At 39.8% G+C, this 19,732-nt stretch overlaps 2 protein-coding genes across 3 annotated transcripts in view; one reads left to right on the top strand and one right to left on the bottom strand.

Annotated features, from left to right (window-relative positions):
• Positions 1 to 11,730, bottom strand: part of ARID2 (AT-rich interaction domain 2) — a 223,102-nt gene extending 211,372 nt beyond the window's left edge. The window contains exons 1-3 of one of the 2 annotated variants that reach the window (XR_004176049.1): positions 11,498 to 11,730; positions 11,289 to 11,382; positions 10,115 to 10,212 (exon numbers count right to left, since the gene is read on the bottom strand). Coding sequence is in view for 1 of the 2 variants with exons in the window: in XM_031650430.1 (XP_031506290.1) it covers positions 10,115 to 10,212; positions 11,289 to 11,382; positions 11,498 to 11,589 (284 nt within the window). In the remaining variant the exon portion in view is untranslated. The remainder of the gene's footprint in view (positions 1 to 10,114; positions 10,213 to 11,288; positions 11,383 to 11,497) is intronic. The other variant, XM_031650430.1, reaches the window with a different exon arrangement.
• Positions 11,731 to 11,787: 57 nt separating this feature from the next.
• LOC116268861 (wiskott-Aldrich syndrome protein homolog) lies at positions 11,788 to 17,649 on the top strand. The gene has a single exon (XM_031650432.1). It carries the CDS (start codon positions 12,083 to 12,085, stop codon positions 12,488 to 12,490), a length of 408 nt encoding a protein of 135 aa, XP_031506292.1. The 5' UTR covers positions 11,788 to 12,082; the 3' UTR covers positions 12,491 to 17,649.
• Positions 17,650 to 19,732: the final 2,083 nt, after the last annotated feature.

Genomic DNA, 19,732 nt, shown 5'->3' with positions numbered 1-19,732 from the left:
TGCCTATAATCCTAACACTTTGGAGGCCAATGCAAATAGATTGCTTAAGCCCAGAAGTTTGAGACCAGCCTGAGCAAAACGGCACAACCCTGTCTCTATAAAACTACAAAAAATTAGCTGGGCAGGGTGGCATGGGCCTGTAGTCCCAGCTACTTGGGAGGCTGTGGTGGGAGGATGGCTTGAACTGGAAGGTCAAGGCTGCAATGAGCCGTGATTGTGTCACTATACTCCAGCCTGGGTGTTTTGAGACAGAAAGAGACCCTGTCTCAAAACACAAATAAATGTAAAAGAAATGATAGAGTTAGAAAACAAGCATCATAAAATGCTTGTATCATATTAATAACTGATTCAAGCACAAATAAATACAAGTATCATATCAATAACTGATTCAAGCCCAAACCACCAGTGGATGTTAAAACTATTGGGTAACAGTTTGATGGTAAGCAAGATAGTTTCATAGGGTCTCAAGGTATGTCGCTACAGATTACTCATTAATTCGAAAAGAGAAAATGGTAACTTTACAGTGGAGAAATCAGGAGGACACCACCTTAATCTCGGCAATAATGGGAGAAAGTGACATGTCTCTTGCCAAAAATGCCAAACTTAAATCCTGAAAAAATATTAGACAAATCCGAACTTTATAGTACTTTTGGCCTGTACAGTTCAAAATGGTAACATCACAAAAGACACAAAAAGGCTGAAGAACTAGAGATATAACTACTTGCAATAAAAGATAATGAATGGGGTTGGGGGATATGATTGCTATAAAAGACATCTTTGGGATAATTGTTAAAATTTGATTTAAGGTCTACATAATAGAGAATACAATTTTATCCATGTTAATGTTTCTGAATGTAATAACTGTCCATTGTTACATTAGAGAATGATTTTACTGTTAGGCAATAAAATATATAAATAAAAGATATTATACTGTAATAATATTCAATGAATAAATGACAGTGATAGTATGTGTGTATCTGTATATATAAACACACATGCACTTGCCACATTTGCTTTATATTTTTCTTTTTATATGTGATAGTGTGTGTATGAGTGTGCACACCATCACATATAAAAAGAAAAATAAAAAGCAAATGTGGCAAAATAATTGGTTGATCTACAGGAAGTATAAGCAAAAGTTCACATTTAGATAGCAAAAGAAATTTAACAATTTTGAAAAGGAAAAACATGGCCAAAAAAAAAAGGAAAATGATGGATTCACTATTTCTCTCTCAACTGGACTATATCAAAAATCACATACATTTTTACTACTAGATTGAATTACTACATTGCAATATGGGGCTACCTGAAAAGACAACTCAGAAATTCAAAAGTTTGACTCTTTAATGGTATAAACTAAAAATTACACCAAACCACTTAAGAACTCTTGACAGACCACCTATTATTTGCAAGCATACTTGGAGGTACAAGTTACTCTAAGGCACTAACTACTGTTTATGAAGTTCTATGCGGTCTGATCTGAGCTCAAGCATATTGCAAATTCACTTACTCTATGAACCATTATGAAAAGTGTGATCAACCTGAGCCTTACTACTGAAAAATTTAAATTCATCCCACTTTTAATATATTACAAATTAGGTATTTTCTGGACAGGGCCCTAGCTATCATCTCTTCTTTGACATATTTTAATAGAAGAATGTTCCCACTAATCTCATGTATGTTTATATTAACATTTTATTTATTTAAAATTAATCACTGGGCTAGCATAGAGACAGAATAAAACTTCACGCAAAAACACTTGACCATGAAAGATACGTATTATATAGTAAACATCATCTTTGTGCACACAGCAATTGACCACTGGGCACTATACATAAATATTTATCAAGTATAACAGTAAGAACTCAGAAAGACCAGAATTATGGAATCTGGCCATATTTTACAATAAGATGTATATCCAAACAATAGATTACACAACCTTACTTGAATTTTTCATAAAAAGTAACTTTATATTTTATCCCAATTATATGGTAGTTTTAAAAATTATTTACTGATAGAAATAAAAGCTAAGCACACCTGGAACATGGAATATACCTGCATGAAGATTAATAGCAACTACGGATAATGTAGGATTATTTATAAGACAATGCTCTGGCTGGGCGCAGTGGCTCACACCTATAATCTCAGCACTTTGGGAGGCCTGTAATCTCAGCACTTTGGGAGGACGAGGCGGGTGGATCACCTGAGGTCAGGAGTTTGAGACCAGCCTGGCCAACAAGGTGAAACCCCATTTCTACTAAAAAAACAAACAAAAATAATAATAATTCGCCGGGCACGGTGGCGGGCACCTGTAATCCCAGCTACTTGGGAGGCTGAGGCAGGAGAATCACTTGAACCCAAGAGGGGGAGGTTGCAGTGAGCCAAGATCACACCACTGTACTCCAGCCTGGGCAACAAGAGCGAAACTCTGTCTCAAAAAAAAAAAGAGAGAGAGAGAAGAAAAAAAAGACAATACTCTGTAAAATGTACAGCAGGTCTATCAGCACTATCAGCAGGGAAGGGAATGGGAAGGTGCAGTAGGGAAAGAATGGTCTGAAAATATGTAAAATATCCTTTCCTGACTAGCAATTATGGCTGACATTTAAGGCTGGCAGTTGGATATAACCTAAAGCCTTAAAAAAAAAAAAAAAAAAAGTAGCCCATATGCCCCAGGAAGAAAAAAAGTTTGGGTGGCATAAAGAATTTTTTCCCTTGCTTTCATATATATATATATACACACACACACACACACACACAAAGAGAGAATACTTTTTCTAATTGTTATTTTTTCTAAGATTAAATAACACAATTATTTCTGAAATTTGAAATGATAAAAATAAAATCTCCCACTGGCCGGGCGCAGTGGCTCACGCCTGTAATCCCAACACTTTGGAAGGCCGAGACAGGTGGATCACCTGAGATCAGGAGTTTGTAGACCAGCCTGCCCAACTGAAACCCCGTCTCTACTAAAAATACAAAAATTAGCCGGGCATGGTGGCACACGCCTGTAATTCCAGCTACTCAGGAGACTGAGGCAGGAGAATCGCTGGAACCCGGGAGGCGGAGGTTGCAGTGAGCCGAGATCATGCCACTGCACTCCAGACTGAGTGACAGAGAGCAACTCCGTCTCAAAAGTAATAAAAATAAATAAATAAAATCTCCCATATGAAAATGTTTTGAAAAACAAAGCTAGTGAACATTAAACAAAACAGGTTATTGTTAGTATTATTATTTTCACAGGAATTTATACATGTTAACTCTACTATGAAATACCAGGATAGACCAACAAAATTCTCACAAAGATAACAAGCATTCCAGCAAATTCAGTAAAACAAATGGTACCCCATTTGGAAAGAATATAGTAAAATCCTATGAGGAAAAAAAAATACATAAAGAAAATTCTCCAATTAGGGATAATTGAGGAACACTTACTTTTAATTAATTTTTAAAAATCCAAATTACATAAACACACTTAGGATAAGTTAGAATTTGGTAATTCATTTACTCTTCTTTTTCCTTAACTACAGTGGAGCCCTTGTTACCTTCTCTGGAGTCCAGAGACAAAGTATAAGGTGTGTCCAAGCTCTGGTCAGAGATGACAGGTGCAGCTTGAGCAGGTGCCCCTAGACCAGATGTCACCTAGAGGTTTTGTTTTTGATATAATCCTGACCAACATGTTCATGCCATGTTAAACTAGTCATCTCAGCAACTAAATTGGTTTCATTACAATACTTAGATCAACTGTTCTCAAACTTCAGTGTACTTAAGAATCACCTGGAGCATTCTTTTTAGAAATACATATTAATCAAATTATTAATACCTAAAACCACTGTTCACTCTCAGCATCACTGAAAGGGCACAACTAAACATTATATGCCTCATGACATGATGAAAAGCACAGCACTACCTATTAAGTATGCCTAAAATATTGAATCTGAATATTATTAACCTTTAGATCTATCACTTTTCAGCAAATACGTATGAGGGATAGAGGAACAAGTTAATTGACACCAAAATAAAGCAATCCAAACCAGAATTTAAGACAGTCTAAAGAACAAATTGACCCCTTTACTCCAAATCAATGGTATAATGGGGAAAAAAAAGGGCGGGGGAAGGGGAAAGGCAGCAGCCAAAACATCAAAACCAGTAAATTCTCCCTGGGGCTCCATCAAAAATTTCTATGGCAGTAAGATGGGAGTGAAGCCCTGCAAACACTGACTTAGTTATTAATGGAATATGGATTTATCATTTTTGGTCAACAATTCAGAATGTGATAGCTATTCCTAGACATCACCAAGAGATTTCCGTTGCAGCAATAGTTTATTGCAATGTATTTACTCAAATGAATTATCAATTCACAACATAATGAATACACAAAAAGTATCCAAGCACAAGTAAAATTTGTTTTAAAACAGAAAAATATTTTTTGTTATTTCTTTTATCACACTATAGTTTAAACAGTAGAAAATGTAGAGTTGTGCATCTCTTAGGTTGGTGCACAAGTAATTGCAGTTTTGGCCACGGTGTTTCACTATTTACTGTGGAGTGAAACACTGGTGAAACACTATTTACTACAAGGAAGAGAAGTAATAGTGTGTCTCCAAAATTTCTACAGATCCACAATACACATTAGCAAAATAAAGTCTCTAAGAAATCCTGCAATGAAGTAACCCAAGTTTAGCCTTTGCTCAAGTTCATTTGGTCTTCTTTTCACGGAAATATATTAACATTTCTGGAAAACTAGTGTTTCTAGAGCAAACTCTAGTTGGCCCTGAATACTAAAGAGTGTGGTGATCAAAGAAGCAAAAAGAGAATCCCCTCATCCCCACCCGTCTGCTCCATTTATCCTCTATGTCCCTCCCAATTCAGACAAAATCCATTTTCACCATTAAACTTTAGTAGGGCTGGAAACTGCCCAATAAGCACCTTCACAATATAATTAAAACTTGTAAATACTTTATCTAAAAACATATATTAAGTACCTGCTCGCTGACTAATGAAATGCAGTTAAAACTTTGTTTTTCCTTCCCTTCCAACTTCTAATTTCATTCAGTTTGAGAATATAAAATATCTAGTAGCAATATGCTTTTTTTTTTTTTTTTTTTTCCCCCAGACGGAGTCTCCCTCTGTCACGTAGGCTGGAGTGCAGTGGCACGATCTCGGCTCACTGCAAGCTCCGCCTCCCAGGTTCAAGCGATTCTCCTGCTTCAGCCTCCCAAATAGCTGGGACTACAGGTGCATGCCACCACGCCCGGCTAATTTTTTGCATTTTTAGTAGAGATGGGGTTTCACTGTGTTAGCCAGGCTGGTCTCGATCTCCTGACCATGTGATTCGCCTGCCTCGGCCTCCCAAAGTGTTGGGATTACAGGCGTGAGCCACTGCGCCCGGCCACAATATACTTTTCTATCAAAGACATTATAGATTTCACACGTGATCAACTACGAAAATATTGAATCCACAACAGAGCAGAGATAGGAATATAAAAGCGTGTTCTATTCAGAAATAGACATCTTAGTTAACAGCCAAGGTAGAAAATTTAACTGCAAAAGAAAAGCATATAAACATTTTTGGGAATTATAATGTTCTCATTTTGTATCCTCAGGAAAATTTGTAACCTCGGTAAAAACTATCTATCTTAGAAAGAACTCAATTTATTTCTACTTTACGCAATGTAAGCTCTAAAAACATGAATTCTAAGACGTAACACTAACCTAGCTGAGCTTTGATCAGTCTTTCAATTTTCTCCACTTTCTGTTCTTCCTTTCAACAAGTCTGCATGTCCTTTAAAAATGTAACAGAATATCAGAAAATATCAAAATCAGGTTTTTTGTTTTTTAAAATGGATACACTGCCAGGCACAGTGGCTCACTTTTGTATCCCAGCACTTTGAAAGGCTGAGGCACAGTGGCTCACTTTTGTATCCCAGCACTCTGGAAGGCTGAAGAGGAAGGATACCTTGAAGCCAGGCATTTAAGACTAGCATGAGCAACAAAGCAAGACCCCTGTGTATGCACGCACACACACACACACACGCGCGCACACACACACACACACACACACGAGATACAGTTTATAAAGTTAAATTTGAAATACATGTATGAATAATTTATTGATATATTTGTCTTCCAATCTCCATAAACTTTTATCTTCCTTCCTTGAATAAGAAGGGCAATCAGTTTATTCAGTTCCGTTTAGAAATTTACAAACTCAGTGTTTATTTACTTAAGGCTTTCTCTTAAAAGAATTGACCTATATGGTGGACACTAACCAGAGAACACATCAGTGTATTCATTCCATTTAACTAACTAATGTAAACTCACTCAAATGGTGTAATTTAAGAAAGAGCTTTACCCCCCAATAAAAAAAAAATAAAATAAATTCACAATGCAATTGAAAATGTACTATGGTAAACATAACTCTACAATTAAGTTTCTGACTATTCTAAAGGTAGGTACATACAAAAAGAAATTAATATTTCAGTGCCAGAAAACTAGTAACATATAGTTTTGTACAATAAATTTTTAATGTCCAAGATATTTCACCCCCTTTCCAAAAAATCAAGTTTTATAAAGGAAACATCAAGTTAACCTTGACTATAGCTGTAATATTGGCATCAGTAAGCAAAAACAAAATTTTTAAGTATTTGAAATATTTACCTAAATCTTCTTACCAAAACTTCAAATTCTTAACCCCGATAAGACTAGCAAATTGTCCCCCAATTTCAACAACAAAACAGAACAAAAAATTAAAATCCACCAAGTAAATATGGAACACATTAGGCAAAGATATACTTGGGCATAAATTTAACCATAAGTAATTTCCAAATATTATTGAACACATGTCATGAACACAATATTTTGGTCCAATTAATGAATGTTCCCAAAGCCATTTAATTTTATTTTTGGTACTTTAATTTCTCCATCTACAAAATGTGGGAAATTATACCTTATCCTTTCATACTACAGGACTATCCTAATAATAAACATTTGTGGAACACATTGAGATGTACATGCCAAGAAAAGGAACTACAGGAAAATAAAGTGCATAAACATTGCAGATGATTAATATCCAATTATTTATTTATTTATTTATTTATTTTGAGACAGAGTCTCGCTCTGTCGGCCAGGCTGGAGTGCAGTGGCACCATCTCCGCTCACTGCAACCTCCGTCTCCACGCTCAAGCAATTCTCCTGCATCAGCCTCCCAAGTAGCTGGGATTACAGGCATGTGCCACCATGCCAGGTTAATTTTTCTATTTTTAGTAGACACGGGGTTTCTCCATGTTGGCCAGGCTGGTCTCAAACTCCTGACCTCAGGTAATCTGCCTGCCTCGGCCTCCCAAAGTGCTGGGATTACAGGTGTGAGCTACCACGCCTGGCCTCCAATTTTTAAACAGACTGCTTTTACATTATCTGTAAGCACTTTTTTAATTTTTAATTTTTTTTGTGTGGGTACACAATAGGTATATATATTTATGGAGTGAGATACGTTGATACAGCAGACACATTTGTAAAAATTAAATGCCAATGTTAAAATAATCAACTGCATTTTCAATTTTAGACTTTGAGAAATTTTTGTAGACAAGCTATAATGAATAAATGTATGTTTGAGACAATGGAGCTAACTTCTGGCAGACCATTAATACTCAAGTCTGTATTTAATGACTGTCAATATTTGTATCAAAAATTACAAAACACTATTAGAATATACATGGCCAGCATACTAGTTTGCTTTTCCTAATTTAAATATCTAATATTATGAAGATACATCATAAAACCCTAGGGTAACAGCCATCTATCCAATTAATAGCAAACTTACAGGGAAATGTGAGCAAATATTAAACTTGTAAAGGAGAACTAACACATAATGACAGTCTTACAGTAGGTCAAATAAAAAAGCAGTTCATATTAAAAAATTATTCCACTTGTAATTTAAAAAATACACCATTATCTGCTCATCAGTAATGATGATATTCAATCTGATGTAGCAAAGACGTAACTTATCAAGTCACTTGATTACTATTTCTTACTATGAAGACCCAATCTTATGGGTAGGTAACAGAATTACTGTTACTTGGCATTCTGTCTGCCAATTAAGATTTTTCAGAGGAAGGTGTAAAAGCCAGCATCATATATATCCTCTTACTGTGCAGTATTAGACCACCAGGAAAAAATTCTTTCAAGGTTGGTAGTACCTAAGTTTTGATCAGCATATTTCTTTTGTATTTCTTTACAAGCCATGCAAATCTTCACATGGTTTTATTTTCCAAAACAAATGCTTCAACTTTTTTCCTAGTAGCCTAGCTACAACCCTGTAAAAACAAATCTAGAGAGTGACATATGAGGGAAAAACAAGTTTAACTGAGGACATAGTTCAAAAAGCAGCTTCTAATAAGAGCATAAAGCCCAATTTGATCTGAAGACAATGTAAATACTTACAATGTTGAAACTATATAGTTAAAAACAGTACCTATAATCAATGATATCCTCCCAAGATAAAAATGACAACTGGAAAAACAATATTTATAATTAACTTTTGTTAAAAAAATGAAAGCCTAGATATTAATTTGATTATGCTAAAACTATTAGTATGAATGTAAACTCTTCAGAAAAATATACATCTCATGAATCATGTATATTCTATAGTACTTTCTGGTTATAAAATTTAAGTCAATCAAGCTAAGAAATATGAAGCAAAACTTCAAAAATACGTATTTCAAACAGTCCAAAATTCAAATGTTTTAAGCTGATAAAAACATAAAACCAGAATATGTATTAAAATGTTGCTCTCAATATCATAAATAGAAATGACCAAATGAATGTCACGATGAATATAAAACTCTCTATTTCTCACCCCATTACTAACTCAACAGTTTTGGAGGTTAATTTTTTTTTTTATGTAGCCCTTTATTTTAAAATGTACTCTGACACAAATGCCATCACACACACACAATAGATGACAATTAACCATATTTAATATTTTCTAGACTTCCTGTGTAACTCAATAACTACTCACAAAGTTCTGCGAACTCCAGCTTCAAGCCTGAAGTCAATCTAAGATAGCCAATAGAAAGTACACCTGTGCAATTACTGCATTTCCTATTTCAGAATGCTGAACGTAATACACAATAACTGAGCGCATCTGAAGCAATAATAAATGCAAAACTCAAATTATGCAGAAGCCACCTTACAAAAAAAGGCCTGTAATATCACTATTAAAAATCAATAAATACAAAGAATATCATTTTAGTTTTAAATAACACCAACTAACTTAGGATCCTCTAAGGGTAAGTAAACATTAAAAATAAAACACAGCCTCATGATAAATTACAATATGAAAGTATTCCTAGAAGAAAATGTAGAAGCGAAAAAATAACACTAGATCATAAAATATATCATCTAGACTGTATCACATACCAACTGAATAAGAAATTTAACTTTGTCGAATAAGCAGCCAAAAAAGAAGAGGGAGAATGAAAGAAAATCCAGATTATAGTATCCCATTTCATAGTATCCCCGTTTCCCTAAAGATATAATAATCCTTTTGAACGTTTTTAAGTCACTGAAAATTCAACCAAAATTATCAAAACAATCCTGGTGACCTGAGCCACCAACATGTTATGCCATGTAGGAATATTCTACTGAAAAACCTATTCAATGACACTGTTCCAAACAAGAAGTTTCATTTAAAAAAAAATTCTTAAAGTCAGAATTTTTAAAACTAAAGGACTTTCCAAAACAAAGAAAAAAATTTTCCCAAAGGCTACAAAGTTTCATTAACTATCTTAAGTCTTTCACTAAGCATCACCTTTCTGCCCCTCAGTGGATATCAAGCGATTAATAACAATGTCACAAAAGAATGTTTACCAAGATTGGGGCTAGGGTGTCACCTGTAATGATTTTGTATGAAAAACGTAAATGATCCTGAAATTAGTGAGGAAAACTTTCACCTTCCTACAATCTCACTTTATTTATATTAAATTTGTCTCAGTCTGAAATGAACAAGAGCTTAAGAACTGTTTGGTGTGCAAGGTTTGCTTTTGGTTTTGCTAAAAACAAATCTCTCCATAAGTCCCTTATTTCCAAATACTATGGAAAAGTCACTACTACTCACCGCAAGTAATACTGTTTTAAAGCAAAGGCAGCGTTAGAACAACTTCTGGGAAAGTTGAACTCTTCAACAATTTCTCCCCACTGATTCTTCTCAGAAACCTGGTAAAACACAGGCACACTCGTCTGAAAGTGAACAATCTAAGAAAATCTTAACCTAACTATGAAATAAATACCCATTCTACAGAGATCTGTAGATACCTAAGGCATCAGTGGGTATTTCGGATCGATCGGTAAGAGTTCCTAAGCAAGGGCTTCTTGAATCACTGTGTTTTCACCAGAGAGCCCTGTATTTAATACCACTTGTTTTGTTTGGATGGGGGGGTTGGTGGGTTTGTTTTGTTTTTGAAGCCCGGACAATAACCAATCGCAAGTCCCTCTGTCGCCCCCTTTTAAATCTCAACGCGGTCCGTTTACACTAAAAAAAAAAAAAAAAAAAAAAAAAAAAAAAAGTTCAAAAGGATCAATACAGTTCCGGACAGCGACGTCCGCGGGTTCTGGGGGGGCCAGGGCCAGGGCCGATTCCGATCCCTCTCCCAGATCTATCCATCTCCATAGGCCCTTCTTTGAGGCCTACAGCTTCTGCCTAGCCTTGAAGCCTAAGATGGCTATTTGGAGACAGGTCCTGGTTTCTTTTGTTAGCTGTATAAACCGAGGGCGACGGGGCCGAGGCTGTGCCCCCGGCTGCCGGGATCATTTCGCAGCCGATTATCGATGTTAAACCTGCCCGCGCTAATTTTGAGTTGCACGAAAACTGCTCTCAGAGTCTGTGTGTCTCTGTGTCTCCGCCTGTGCTAGAGCGGCAGCGGCGGCAGAGCTGACTCGCGAGCGAGCGGGCGGGCGGCGCGGGCGCGGGGCGGGCGCGGGGCTCAGGCTGGCGCCCCGCACGCCCGCACTCCCCGCCACGGCGCTCAGACCCTGCCGGCCCGACCGGGCACCGGGCACGGCGCGAGCCGGCGCCGGGCCGCCCGCCCGCCGGAGCCCCGCGCCCGCCGCGCGCCACTGAGCCACCAGGCCAGCAGCCCGCCGCCGTCCGCCTCCGTGCCACCGGCTGGGAGCGAAAAGAACGCCTTTTGCCCCTGCGGGCCACCCCAGCCCCAAGCGCCCACTCCGGGGTCAAAGGAGACTTTTTGGAGGAGGCCAGCGAGAGGGAAATACAAATTAAAACTTCCACTCACCTTCGCGAATCCGCCTAAAGTAGTGACTCTGGTGTAGAGACCGTGAAGATCCAGCTCCTTCCCACCCACCGCAGGGATTTTTTTAAAAGGCGACCTGCGGGAGACAGAAAGCCCCGCACTTGTCAGCCGGGACCCCGTGCCCGGCCCGGGCGGGAGAGCCCCGTTCGCCCCGGCTCGCCCCGGCGCTGCCCCCCCGGTTCTGCTCTGACCCTCTGCTGTGGTGGAACTGCCACCCGGCATCGTCAGAAGCGAGTCCCTTTCTCCGCTCGTCCGGAGGCGCCTTCCCCGTCGAGTTTGCCATTATTTTTTCAAAGGAGGTTTTTAAAAAACCCAGATCGGTGTTTTAAAAGCGCCCCCCGCTCCCAGCGCTTCCTACCAGAGCCCGGAGCCCATTCCTCGGCCGGCGGCGGCGGGGCTCAGTCATGGGCCGGCGGTGGCGGCGGCGGCGGCGGCGGCGGCGGCGGCGCAGGGAGGGAGGGAGGGAGGGGGAGGAGGAGGAGGAGGAGGGGAAGGAGGGAGCAGGAGGCCAGGGGGAGAGGAGGGAAGGAGGGAGGGGAATTTCTAAAAAAGTTTAAAGAAATCGGAGCGAAACTAGAGGGGCAGGCGACTGCCGGATCCGCGCGAAGCCGCGGGGCGAGCGCGGCCCCCACCCCTTCCTTCCCTCCCTCCCTCCCCGTGGCCCGGCTCTCGCCCGCCTCTCAGCGCCGCCGGCTGAGGCGGCTCAGCCCGGGGACGCGATTCAACATGGTGCTGCTGCCGGGGGCGCGCGAGCGGGCGAGGGGCAAGGCGAGCTGATGGTGAGGGGTCTGGGCTGCCGGAGGCCCAAGAGTTTCGGCGGCGGCGGCGGCGGCGGCGGGGCTGGGGCAGGCGGGGCTGGGGGTGGGGAGGGGGAGGTCTGTGTGGTGGTTTGTGGAAAGCGGGGTGACAGCGTGTATTTCGGCCCCGGCTCCGCGGGGCCCTCGCACACATTTACGCGCGGCCTCGGCCGCGGAGGCCGGGGCGTCCCCAGGCAGAAGCACCGGCGGCAGCTGAGCCGCTGCGCGCCGCCCGCCTGCTTCCCTCCCCGCCAGCCTCCCTCTCTGCCGCCGCCAGCGCCGCCGCCACGGCCCGGCAGCCAGTGCCACACAGCGACCCCCGAGGGCCGGCCGCGGCACTGCGCCTGGCTCCACACCGCCCCGGCAGCTCCTCGCGGGGAACAATAGACTCGGCTCGCCGGGCTTAGGGTTCGTCTGCAATGTGCCGCACATTTCACACACACACACAAAGCCGGCGGAAAGGGGGGCGGCGCGGGGAAACGGCCACTACCGGTTGTTCCAGGGTTAGGGGTGGAGGCGATGTTCGCGTCCCCGGCCCGGCTGTTAGAAGGGCCGCCTCGTAGTCCCCGCCCGCCCGATAGAACCGGTGTGGCGCTCTGAAGGGAAAGGAAGCTCACCGGGGCAGCTACTCACGCTACGCAACATTCACAGATCGGAATAAAGTCAATGTGTTACCTTCTCTTTTTGTAAAGTCTAAAGGAATCGGCTTTTATGAGCCTTATGCTAGTATTTTGGGGCCTGGTTAGCACATTTTCTATGAATTATCCACACGCTAACTTTAGCAAACTATACGTTAAATACATTGTGAACTGTCTGCCCTAGTTCTGTGGAAATAGAGTAATGCTGTTAATACATCTTGCCGCTGGTTGGCTTCACATATCAAACTGGATTATTCTATGACCAAAGTTATGCAAGCTAACTAAACTGGTTGGGAAGCAATCTATCGAACTTCGACAATAATTAACGTTTACATTTTTATAGTAAGGTCTCTTAAAGATTGCTGCATTTAAAATAAATATCGAATAAAACATTTTTCCTTGCTTTCAAATGTCTTAAATGTAATCCTCGTTTAAAATATTTTTGAAAGTTAAAAAAACCCTTTGTTTAAATGATAGTCAAAACATCTCAACAAATACTACCACCTAAATTTGCATTTACGAAGGGTGTTGGAGCCGGCTTTTTGCTACAAATGTTAAGATTACAGTACGTGAAGCGTATTATTATTCCCATTTTAGTGACGGCCACCACGGGCAAAGTCACTGCCTAACGCAAGGTCACAGGGTAGTAAGGGTCTGGATGGGTTATTTCAGGTAGTCGTTCCAATGGGAACATTGCTTTGGAGGTGAAAAATTATGTAATATAGTGCAGCGTGCTTCCGGTGCTCACTCTAGGAAACGGACTTACTTCCCAACTAAAGTTTGTCTCTTAAGTGGGGTCGGAATAAGGTTGTGGCTAGGAAGTTCCTGACACCCCAGGGCCAGTGAGTGTCTCGGAAGCCTGTGAGGGGCGGAGACCCGGCTCGGGGAGGTGGAGAAGCTCGGCGGCCGCGGGAGACTAGGGGTGAGACTGCTGTTAGGAACACTCGGTCAGCTGTCCCTTCCCCCACCCGTCCTCTTAGGGGGAGTGGAGATGTGGGCTCGGAGCTGCGTGGCCCGGGCTGTGCGGATTCCCTAAACGCCGCACTTGCGCACAGCCCCTTACGTAACCGTCAGTGCCGGGGATTCCCTAGAGGGGGGTCATTCTATTCAACCATTATACACACCCCGGGCTCCTGCCGCCGCGCCGCCGCCGCCTCACAAAATGGCGGCGCCCATAGAGGAGACAGCGTCCGCCTCCCCGGCCCCATTTTGTGGGAGGTGAGAGATCTGTCAACACGGGAAACCTCTGCTGAGGATTCATCCGAGTTTGGAAACCCCACTTAAGGGATGGAGCCTGAGGGATCACATTAAACGGAAAATGCCAACGACTTCCACCTCTACGCATTTTTAGTTTTTCATTTTCTCGAAGGAAGCGCCAGAAGCCTGTGGGGTATAACTAGAGGGAGAACGGAAAGCTGAGGTGACTGCTCCGGGGACTTGCCGCGGCGCCTTAGTGGCTTTGGTTGCTCTTCCACGCTCCCGGCAGCTGACCGCGATCTCTTGGAGGGTGTCCTGGGCCACCTCGGCCGCGCCTGTCGTGCAATGAGACTTTTCTGTATTTTTAAAATGCAACAGTCCACGGCCCGGTCGGCACCGCTCGCCTGAATCGTGGGCTTCGGGAAGCCTGGAGGCTGCTGCTCCAGGAACTCGCGGTCGGCCGGGAACCGGGGAGCTCGGTTGCCAGGAGCGGGCGGTATTCGTGGACTCCGGCGGCCCTAGCGGGTGGCGGCCAGGATCCGAGCTGGGGATGACGGTGCTGATGGAGCTGATGGGGCAAGAGTGGGAACGGAGGCACGTACACTGAAATTTAAGTCGTCCGAGTTGGGACTTAAGATAGAAGGTTAATATTGTCTCAGGCTAGATTTAGAATGTCTTTTCTGGTATCCCAGTCTGCAGTGGGCAAATCTATTGTCTTTATTTCTCATTTAAGGGCAGAATGGAGGGATGACATTTTTACTTTTCAAGAGGCGGTTTCCACTTTTATGTCACTGTTAATGTGTGTGTGTACATACACTAACGTATACAATAGTGTGTTTTGCTTTTCAGAGCAAGTATCAAAGGCTAAAGACTTGGAGTGATACTAATGTTTAAAAGCCTTTTTAAAAAAAAAAAAAAAAAGATGTGATGAGAAACTGGAGAATTGACTTTTTAAAATTCCTTTTCTGTAGAAGAGGCTATCTTCAAAATGGAGTCCTAAAGTATATCTGATGAATAGAATTTAAATTCTTAACAGTGTATACCCTGCGGTCAAAAGCATAAACGTAAAACTTGATGTTTATCAGATTACTTAACGTTTCAATTTTCCTGTGATTAGAAAAATGTAAGACAAAAGTAAGCTATTAACGGTATTTGCCTGTAAGAGTAACGTAAAGGTTTAAGGAAAGGTTTGTTTGTTGAAACAGATATGCATCACAAGAATAATTTATTTTAAATGTTGTTTTCTAGTTGCAGCAATCATTTGTGTTTACATGACTTTTTAAAAAGGGGTGTAGTTTATGTTGATTTTGATCCTCGTATTTAATCTCTAGCGCAGAAGTTGAGATTTCTGCAGGCTGCGCCTCAATCACTAAGTTCCACACTCCATCCTCTGCCGCGCCAATCCTGGCATGTGGATCACCAAGATAAAATTTCTGGTCCTGTCTGTTCTTACTGATGTCCTTTAGAGTTGATAAATTTGATTGCCACTAATCAGTCTGTATCTCTTGCAAGAACACCACATTTAGCATCGAAGTAGAGTCAGTATATTTTTTATGAGATAGTACTAAAGTAACCTTCTATTATATTTCTTATTACCATATTGCATTTCCTGTAGTGGGCAGCATAGAGCAGGTGGATCCTGGCAAAGTAATGTTAGAGATGTGCTGACAGCTTCACAATAGATATTCTCCAACTAATTTGACAAGATACAAAATAAAATGTAGTTCGTAGTTTTCAAGCATTAATGGAAAGTGTTCCTATTAAAAAATTACCAATAACAGTGGAAATTGCTGCAATCCAATTTGTATAGTTTACTATTTTGGACAAAGTCCTTATGATGGGAAAAATGGAAAGTGTTGCTTTTGTAACTGCAAACGCTGCACACCGTAATTAGAGGTTTCTGTTATTTTATTTGAATTTTTCATTCTTACCATCAGTTTTAATATTAGTCTGGAAATTGTGATAAATTAATAATTCCCTCACTCAACTAAACCTTAAAAAACTACCCAGTTTCAAATCAAGCATATCAGGTGTATGATTACAACAGCTGAAATAACTTAAATTGAGGAATTGGTATGCCAACTCAGTGGAGAAATTTTGTGATTTTAGGTTATTCTAAGATTTAAAAAAATAGTTTGAATCGTTAAACAAGGCTATTGAAGTTAAATTGGTATTTCCCTTAAAGATGATTTTAGAGAAAAATTCTTTGGCGAGATTCGAGAATGCCTTCATGGCTTCTCTTGCCTGTACCTATTGCTGTACTTTTTTATGTGGACTAATTTGTCTTATTTGAAAATTTAATTACAATATCAAATCCTAGATGAAGCCCTCCCATTCTTATGATGATTCTAAGGGGTACTGATAACTAAGCTCTTAAAAGGTGAGGAAATAGTTTATTCTGCTGCAGTTTAGGGTACTCTTAATACAGACACTCTGATGGTAATTCTAAGTAGTATTGATAACTAAGCTTTTAAAAGATAAGGAAATAGTTTATTCTACTTCAGAGTAGGGTAATTTTAATGCCCTGAATATACTCTGAATCTTTTATAGAGAGATTTCTGAATGATTTGGCCCAAAAAAGCCTGATAAGCTTTGGGGGATTTTTTCAATTTTTTTTTTTTCTCTTAAAAAGGAATCAGAAATGTGGGATTTTTTTTAAAAAATTATTTTCAGTAGATATTGGAGATTATGCTTTGTACATTAAAGCCAGTTTGATTTTTAAGTGATAATTTTCAATTAAAGACTTTCTAATAAGACAACTAAAAAATTAAATTTTAGGCAATTATAATAATATTTTTTAGAGAAGCATTCCCAGATGTACTTTTGACAAAGAGTTGATTTTATTAGTTGTTTGGGTTGTTTAATCCAGAATTTTTAAAACTGTTATGGATTTAATTTGCTACATTTGTCCATTCTTATTCATTTCCTCTGTTTTGATCACTGAAAAGATGTCTAAAAACTGTGCTCATTATACACAGTTTATAGTATTTAATAGCTTCTGAAAACTTTAAGAGACCATACTAAACCAAGGAACTATTTATTAATGGTAATCTATATTTAGTAATAAATATATTTGTAACTAAATGTAGATTACTAAATCACTGAGTAAATATTTCTTGAATATTTGGACAAGAGTTGGGGGAAGGGAGAATGACTTGACCCTCAAGGAACTTAACTGCTACCTTTAACAGGTTATAATGAAGCTGGGCACAGTGGTACACAGCTGTAGTCCTAGCTACTCAGGAGGCTGAGACAGAAGGACCCCTTGAGCCGAGGAGTTCGCGTCTCTGTCTCTTAAAACAAAAAAGGTTATAAAAATATTCAGACTGGAGGGTTCAATACTTAAGCAGGGTCTTTACCACAGAGTTAAATTTAAAGTTCTGTTTAGAATGATAACAAATTTAATTATGTACAAAACAGCATCACTTTAGTGTTAGTATCAGTGTTACTCAAAGTGTTGTAATAATGTTAATAACAAGCATTTAAATCACATTGTTTGAAAACTGGGATCTACAAAAAATATGATTCCAATAATTAACTTTTTAATTATGGGAAAGGCAAGGCAATGTTCAGTGAATGTAAAAAATATACTACTGAGCAAACAAACAGAAATTGTTTTAATGAATTTTGATTTTCTGTTTTAATTTTTTGGTACGTTGACTCTTCTTGACATAGCACTTTGCTATTAATTAAAAAAAATTAAACCCCAAAGACAAATTAATTCTGTATTTAATGCGGATTTAATTCTTGACTAGCTGTAATGCTTAAGGAGTTGGCAGTCTTGTTGGCAAAACAATAAAATAGGAATTAAGCTGAAATGCAAAACTGTGTAATAATTAGGTTTCATGAAAGTATATATAGTTTTCCTTAATAACTACATGAGTCAGTAGTGTTGACTTAATAATAATTTATTTAGCTTTTGCTTTTGTCAGAAAACATATCAGACTCTTCATATATAGCATCAAAATAGATATTCAACCTGAGCCACTGTAAATTGTTGAAGCTTATTGCTATACATTAAGGGAAATTCTATCCAACAGTTCAGTATGAACAATTTTTTAAAGGTGCTATGATTCTTTAACATGATTTGTAGTATGTAGAACTCAAGTATTCTAGAATAATATTTGTGTGATAATGTACATGAGAAACATTTATAAACAGTCCTTCAGGTGTACAAAATAACTGACATAATATTTTGCATTTAACTACACTGCCTCCAAGTATTTTAAACAAAGATGAAAATTTTAGAGTATTGTGCTCTATTTTTATAACTGAATTTCCCTCTTATTAACAATACTAATAACATTTAGCCATCAATGATTACTGATAGCTTAAATAAGAGTGTAGTTTCTGTTTCTAATGTCTATTAATTTTAACCCCATTTAAAGACATTTCCTACTTATCATACTCAAAGTTAATCAGAAGTTAAATGATGGTCCTTCTGGTTCTCTGGAAACTGAAAAGAAGCTTCTCTTTCTTCAGGGTATGCAGAATTTTTTTTTCTTCCCAATGAGCTGAATCCATCCTTTACACTGCTATTTGCTAACCTCAATTGTTTTTCTGCTCCATTAAAGTTGAGGCCACCAAAAATAGTAGTAATATCACAACTACAAAACCCTGGGTGGATTTGTACCCATTGCACATACACTCCTTGCTGCCAATTCCTAAGAGACTTTCGAAATAATAGTATATTCTCAGGTAGACAATAGATTCTACTTGTGGCCTGTGTATAGTGTTCAACAAGTCCATGAGCCCTATGAAACAAGATGTATTTACTGCATTTTTCTAGGGAGAAGGTCTCAGCAGGCATGCCCAAAAGGTTAAAGCTCTATTTGTTAATGACGGATAGTAAGTTTGGAGGATTGCTTCAGGTGTGGCATTTTATTTTGTGGGTTGTTGGCCTGTAGGGAAAAACATCTTGAAATTGCAGTTAAGGAATACCACTTCAATTCATCAAATTAAAAAAATTACGGCAAATGAGCAAAAATCTATTTTTAAAGAACTACATACAATATATTCGTATAGAAAAATTTAGGTTAAATGCACAGAACTGCTTTTTGGTTTGCCCTGTATTGAAAATAGATGGATGGGGGATTACATTAATTAATGTATTTTTTTATTTATTTTTGAGGCGGGGTCTCTGTTGCCCAGGCTGGGGTGCAGTAGCGCAATCTTGGCTCACTGCAACCTCTGCCCCCTGGGCTCAAGCAAGACTCACACCTCAGCCTCCTGAATAGCTAGGACTGCAGGTGCACACACCACACCACACCTGGCTAATTTTTGTATTTTTTGTAAAGACAGGGGTCTCGCTATGTTGCCCAGGCTGGTCTTGAACTCCTGAGCTCAAGCAATCTGCGTGCTCAAGCCATCGGCCCGTCTTGGCCTTCTAAAGTGCTGGGATTACAGGCGTGAATCACCGTGGTCAGCCCCTATTATTTTAAAGTAGGCTTCAAATATAATTCTTCACTAATTGGGAATGCCTGGGGATGAATATGAATTTATTACCGTTTTGTGAGTAGTAGTGTGTGCTTGTGTTCATGGATGGCATTCATCAGAATGTTTCCAATGGTGTAGCCAGGTTACACTGCCATCTTCCTGTTCTCCTTTGTGCTTACCTGCTCTGCTTGTATTTGCTGCAGTTTCTGGTGAGTGTATGTAGGTGTTGGCCCAGATGTTGCTTTTGTAGAGATCATCCATAGGGCTCATTTATCCCAAATCAGTTTTTGTGTATTATCTGTGGACCCAATGTGTAATTTGAACTTTAAGAATACTACTTCAGACTGCAGTGTAGCAT

The sequence above is a fragment of the Papio anubis genome, chromosome 9 (genome assembly GCF_008728515.1).
Source record: "Papio anubis isolate 15944 chromosome 9, Panubis1.0, whole genome shotgun sequence".
Taxonomy (NCBI): Eukaryota; Metazoa; Chordata; class Mammalia; order Primates; family Cercopithecidae; genus Papio; species Papio anubis.
The sequence above is the reverse complement of the archived record's forward strand: the minus strand, read 5'-3'. Positions and strand labels throughout refer to the sequence as shown.

Excerpts from the sequence above, each read along its gene's own strand:
- LOC116268861 (XM_031650432.1), top strand. The coding sequence starts at position 12,083 with ATGGTGAGGGGTCTGGGCTGCCGGAGGCCCAAGAGTTTCGGCGGCGGC.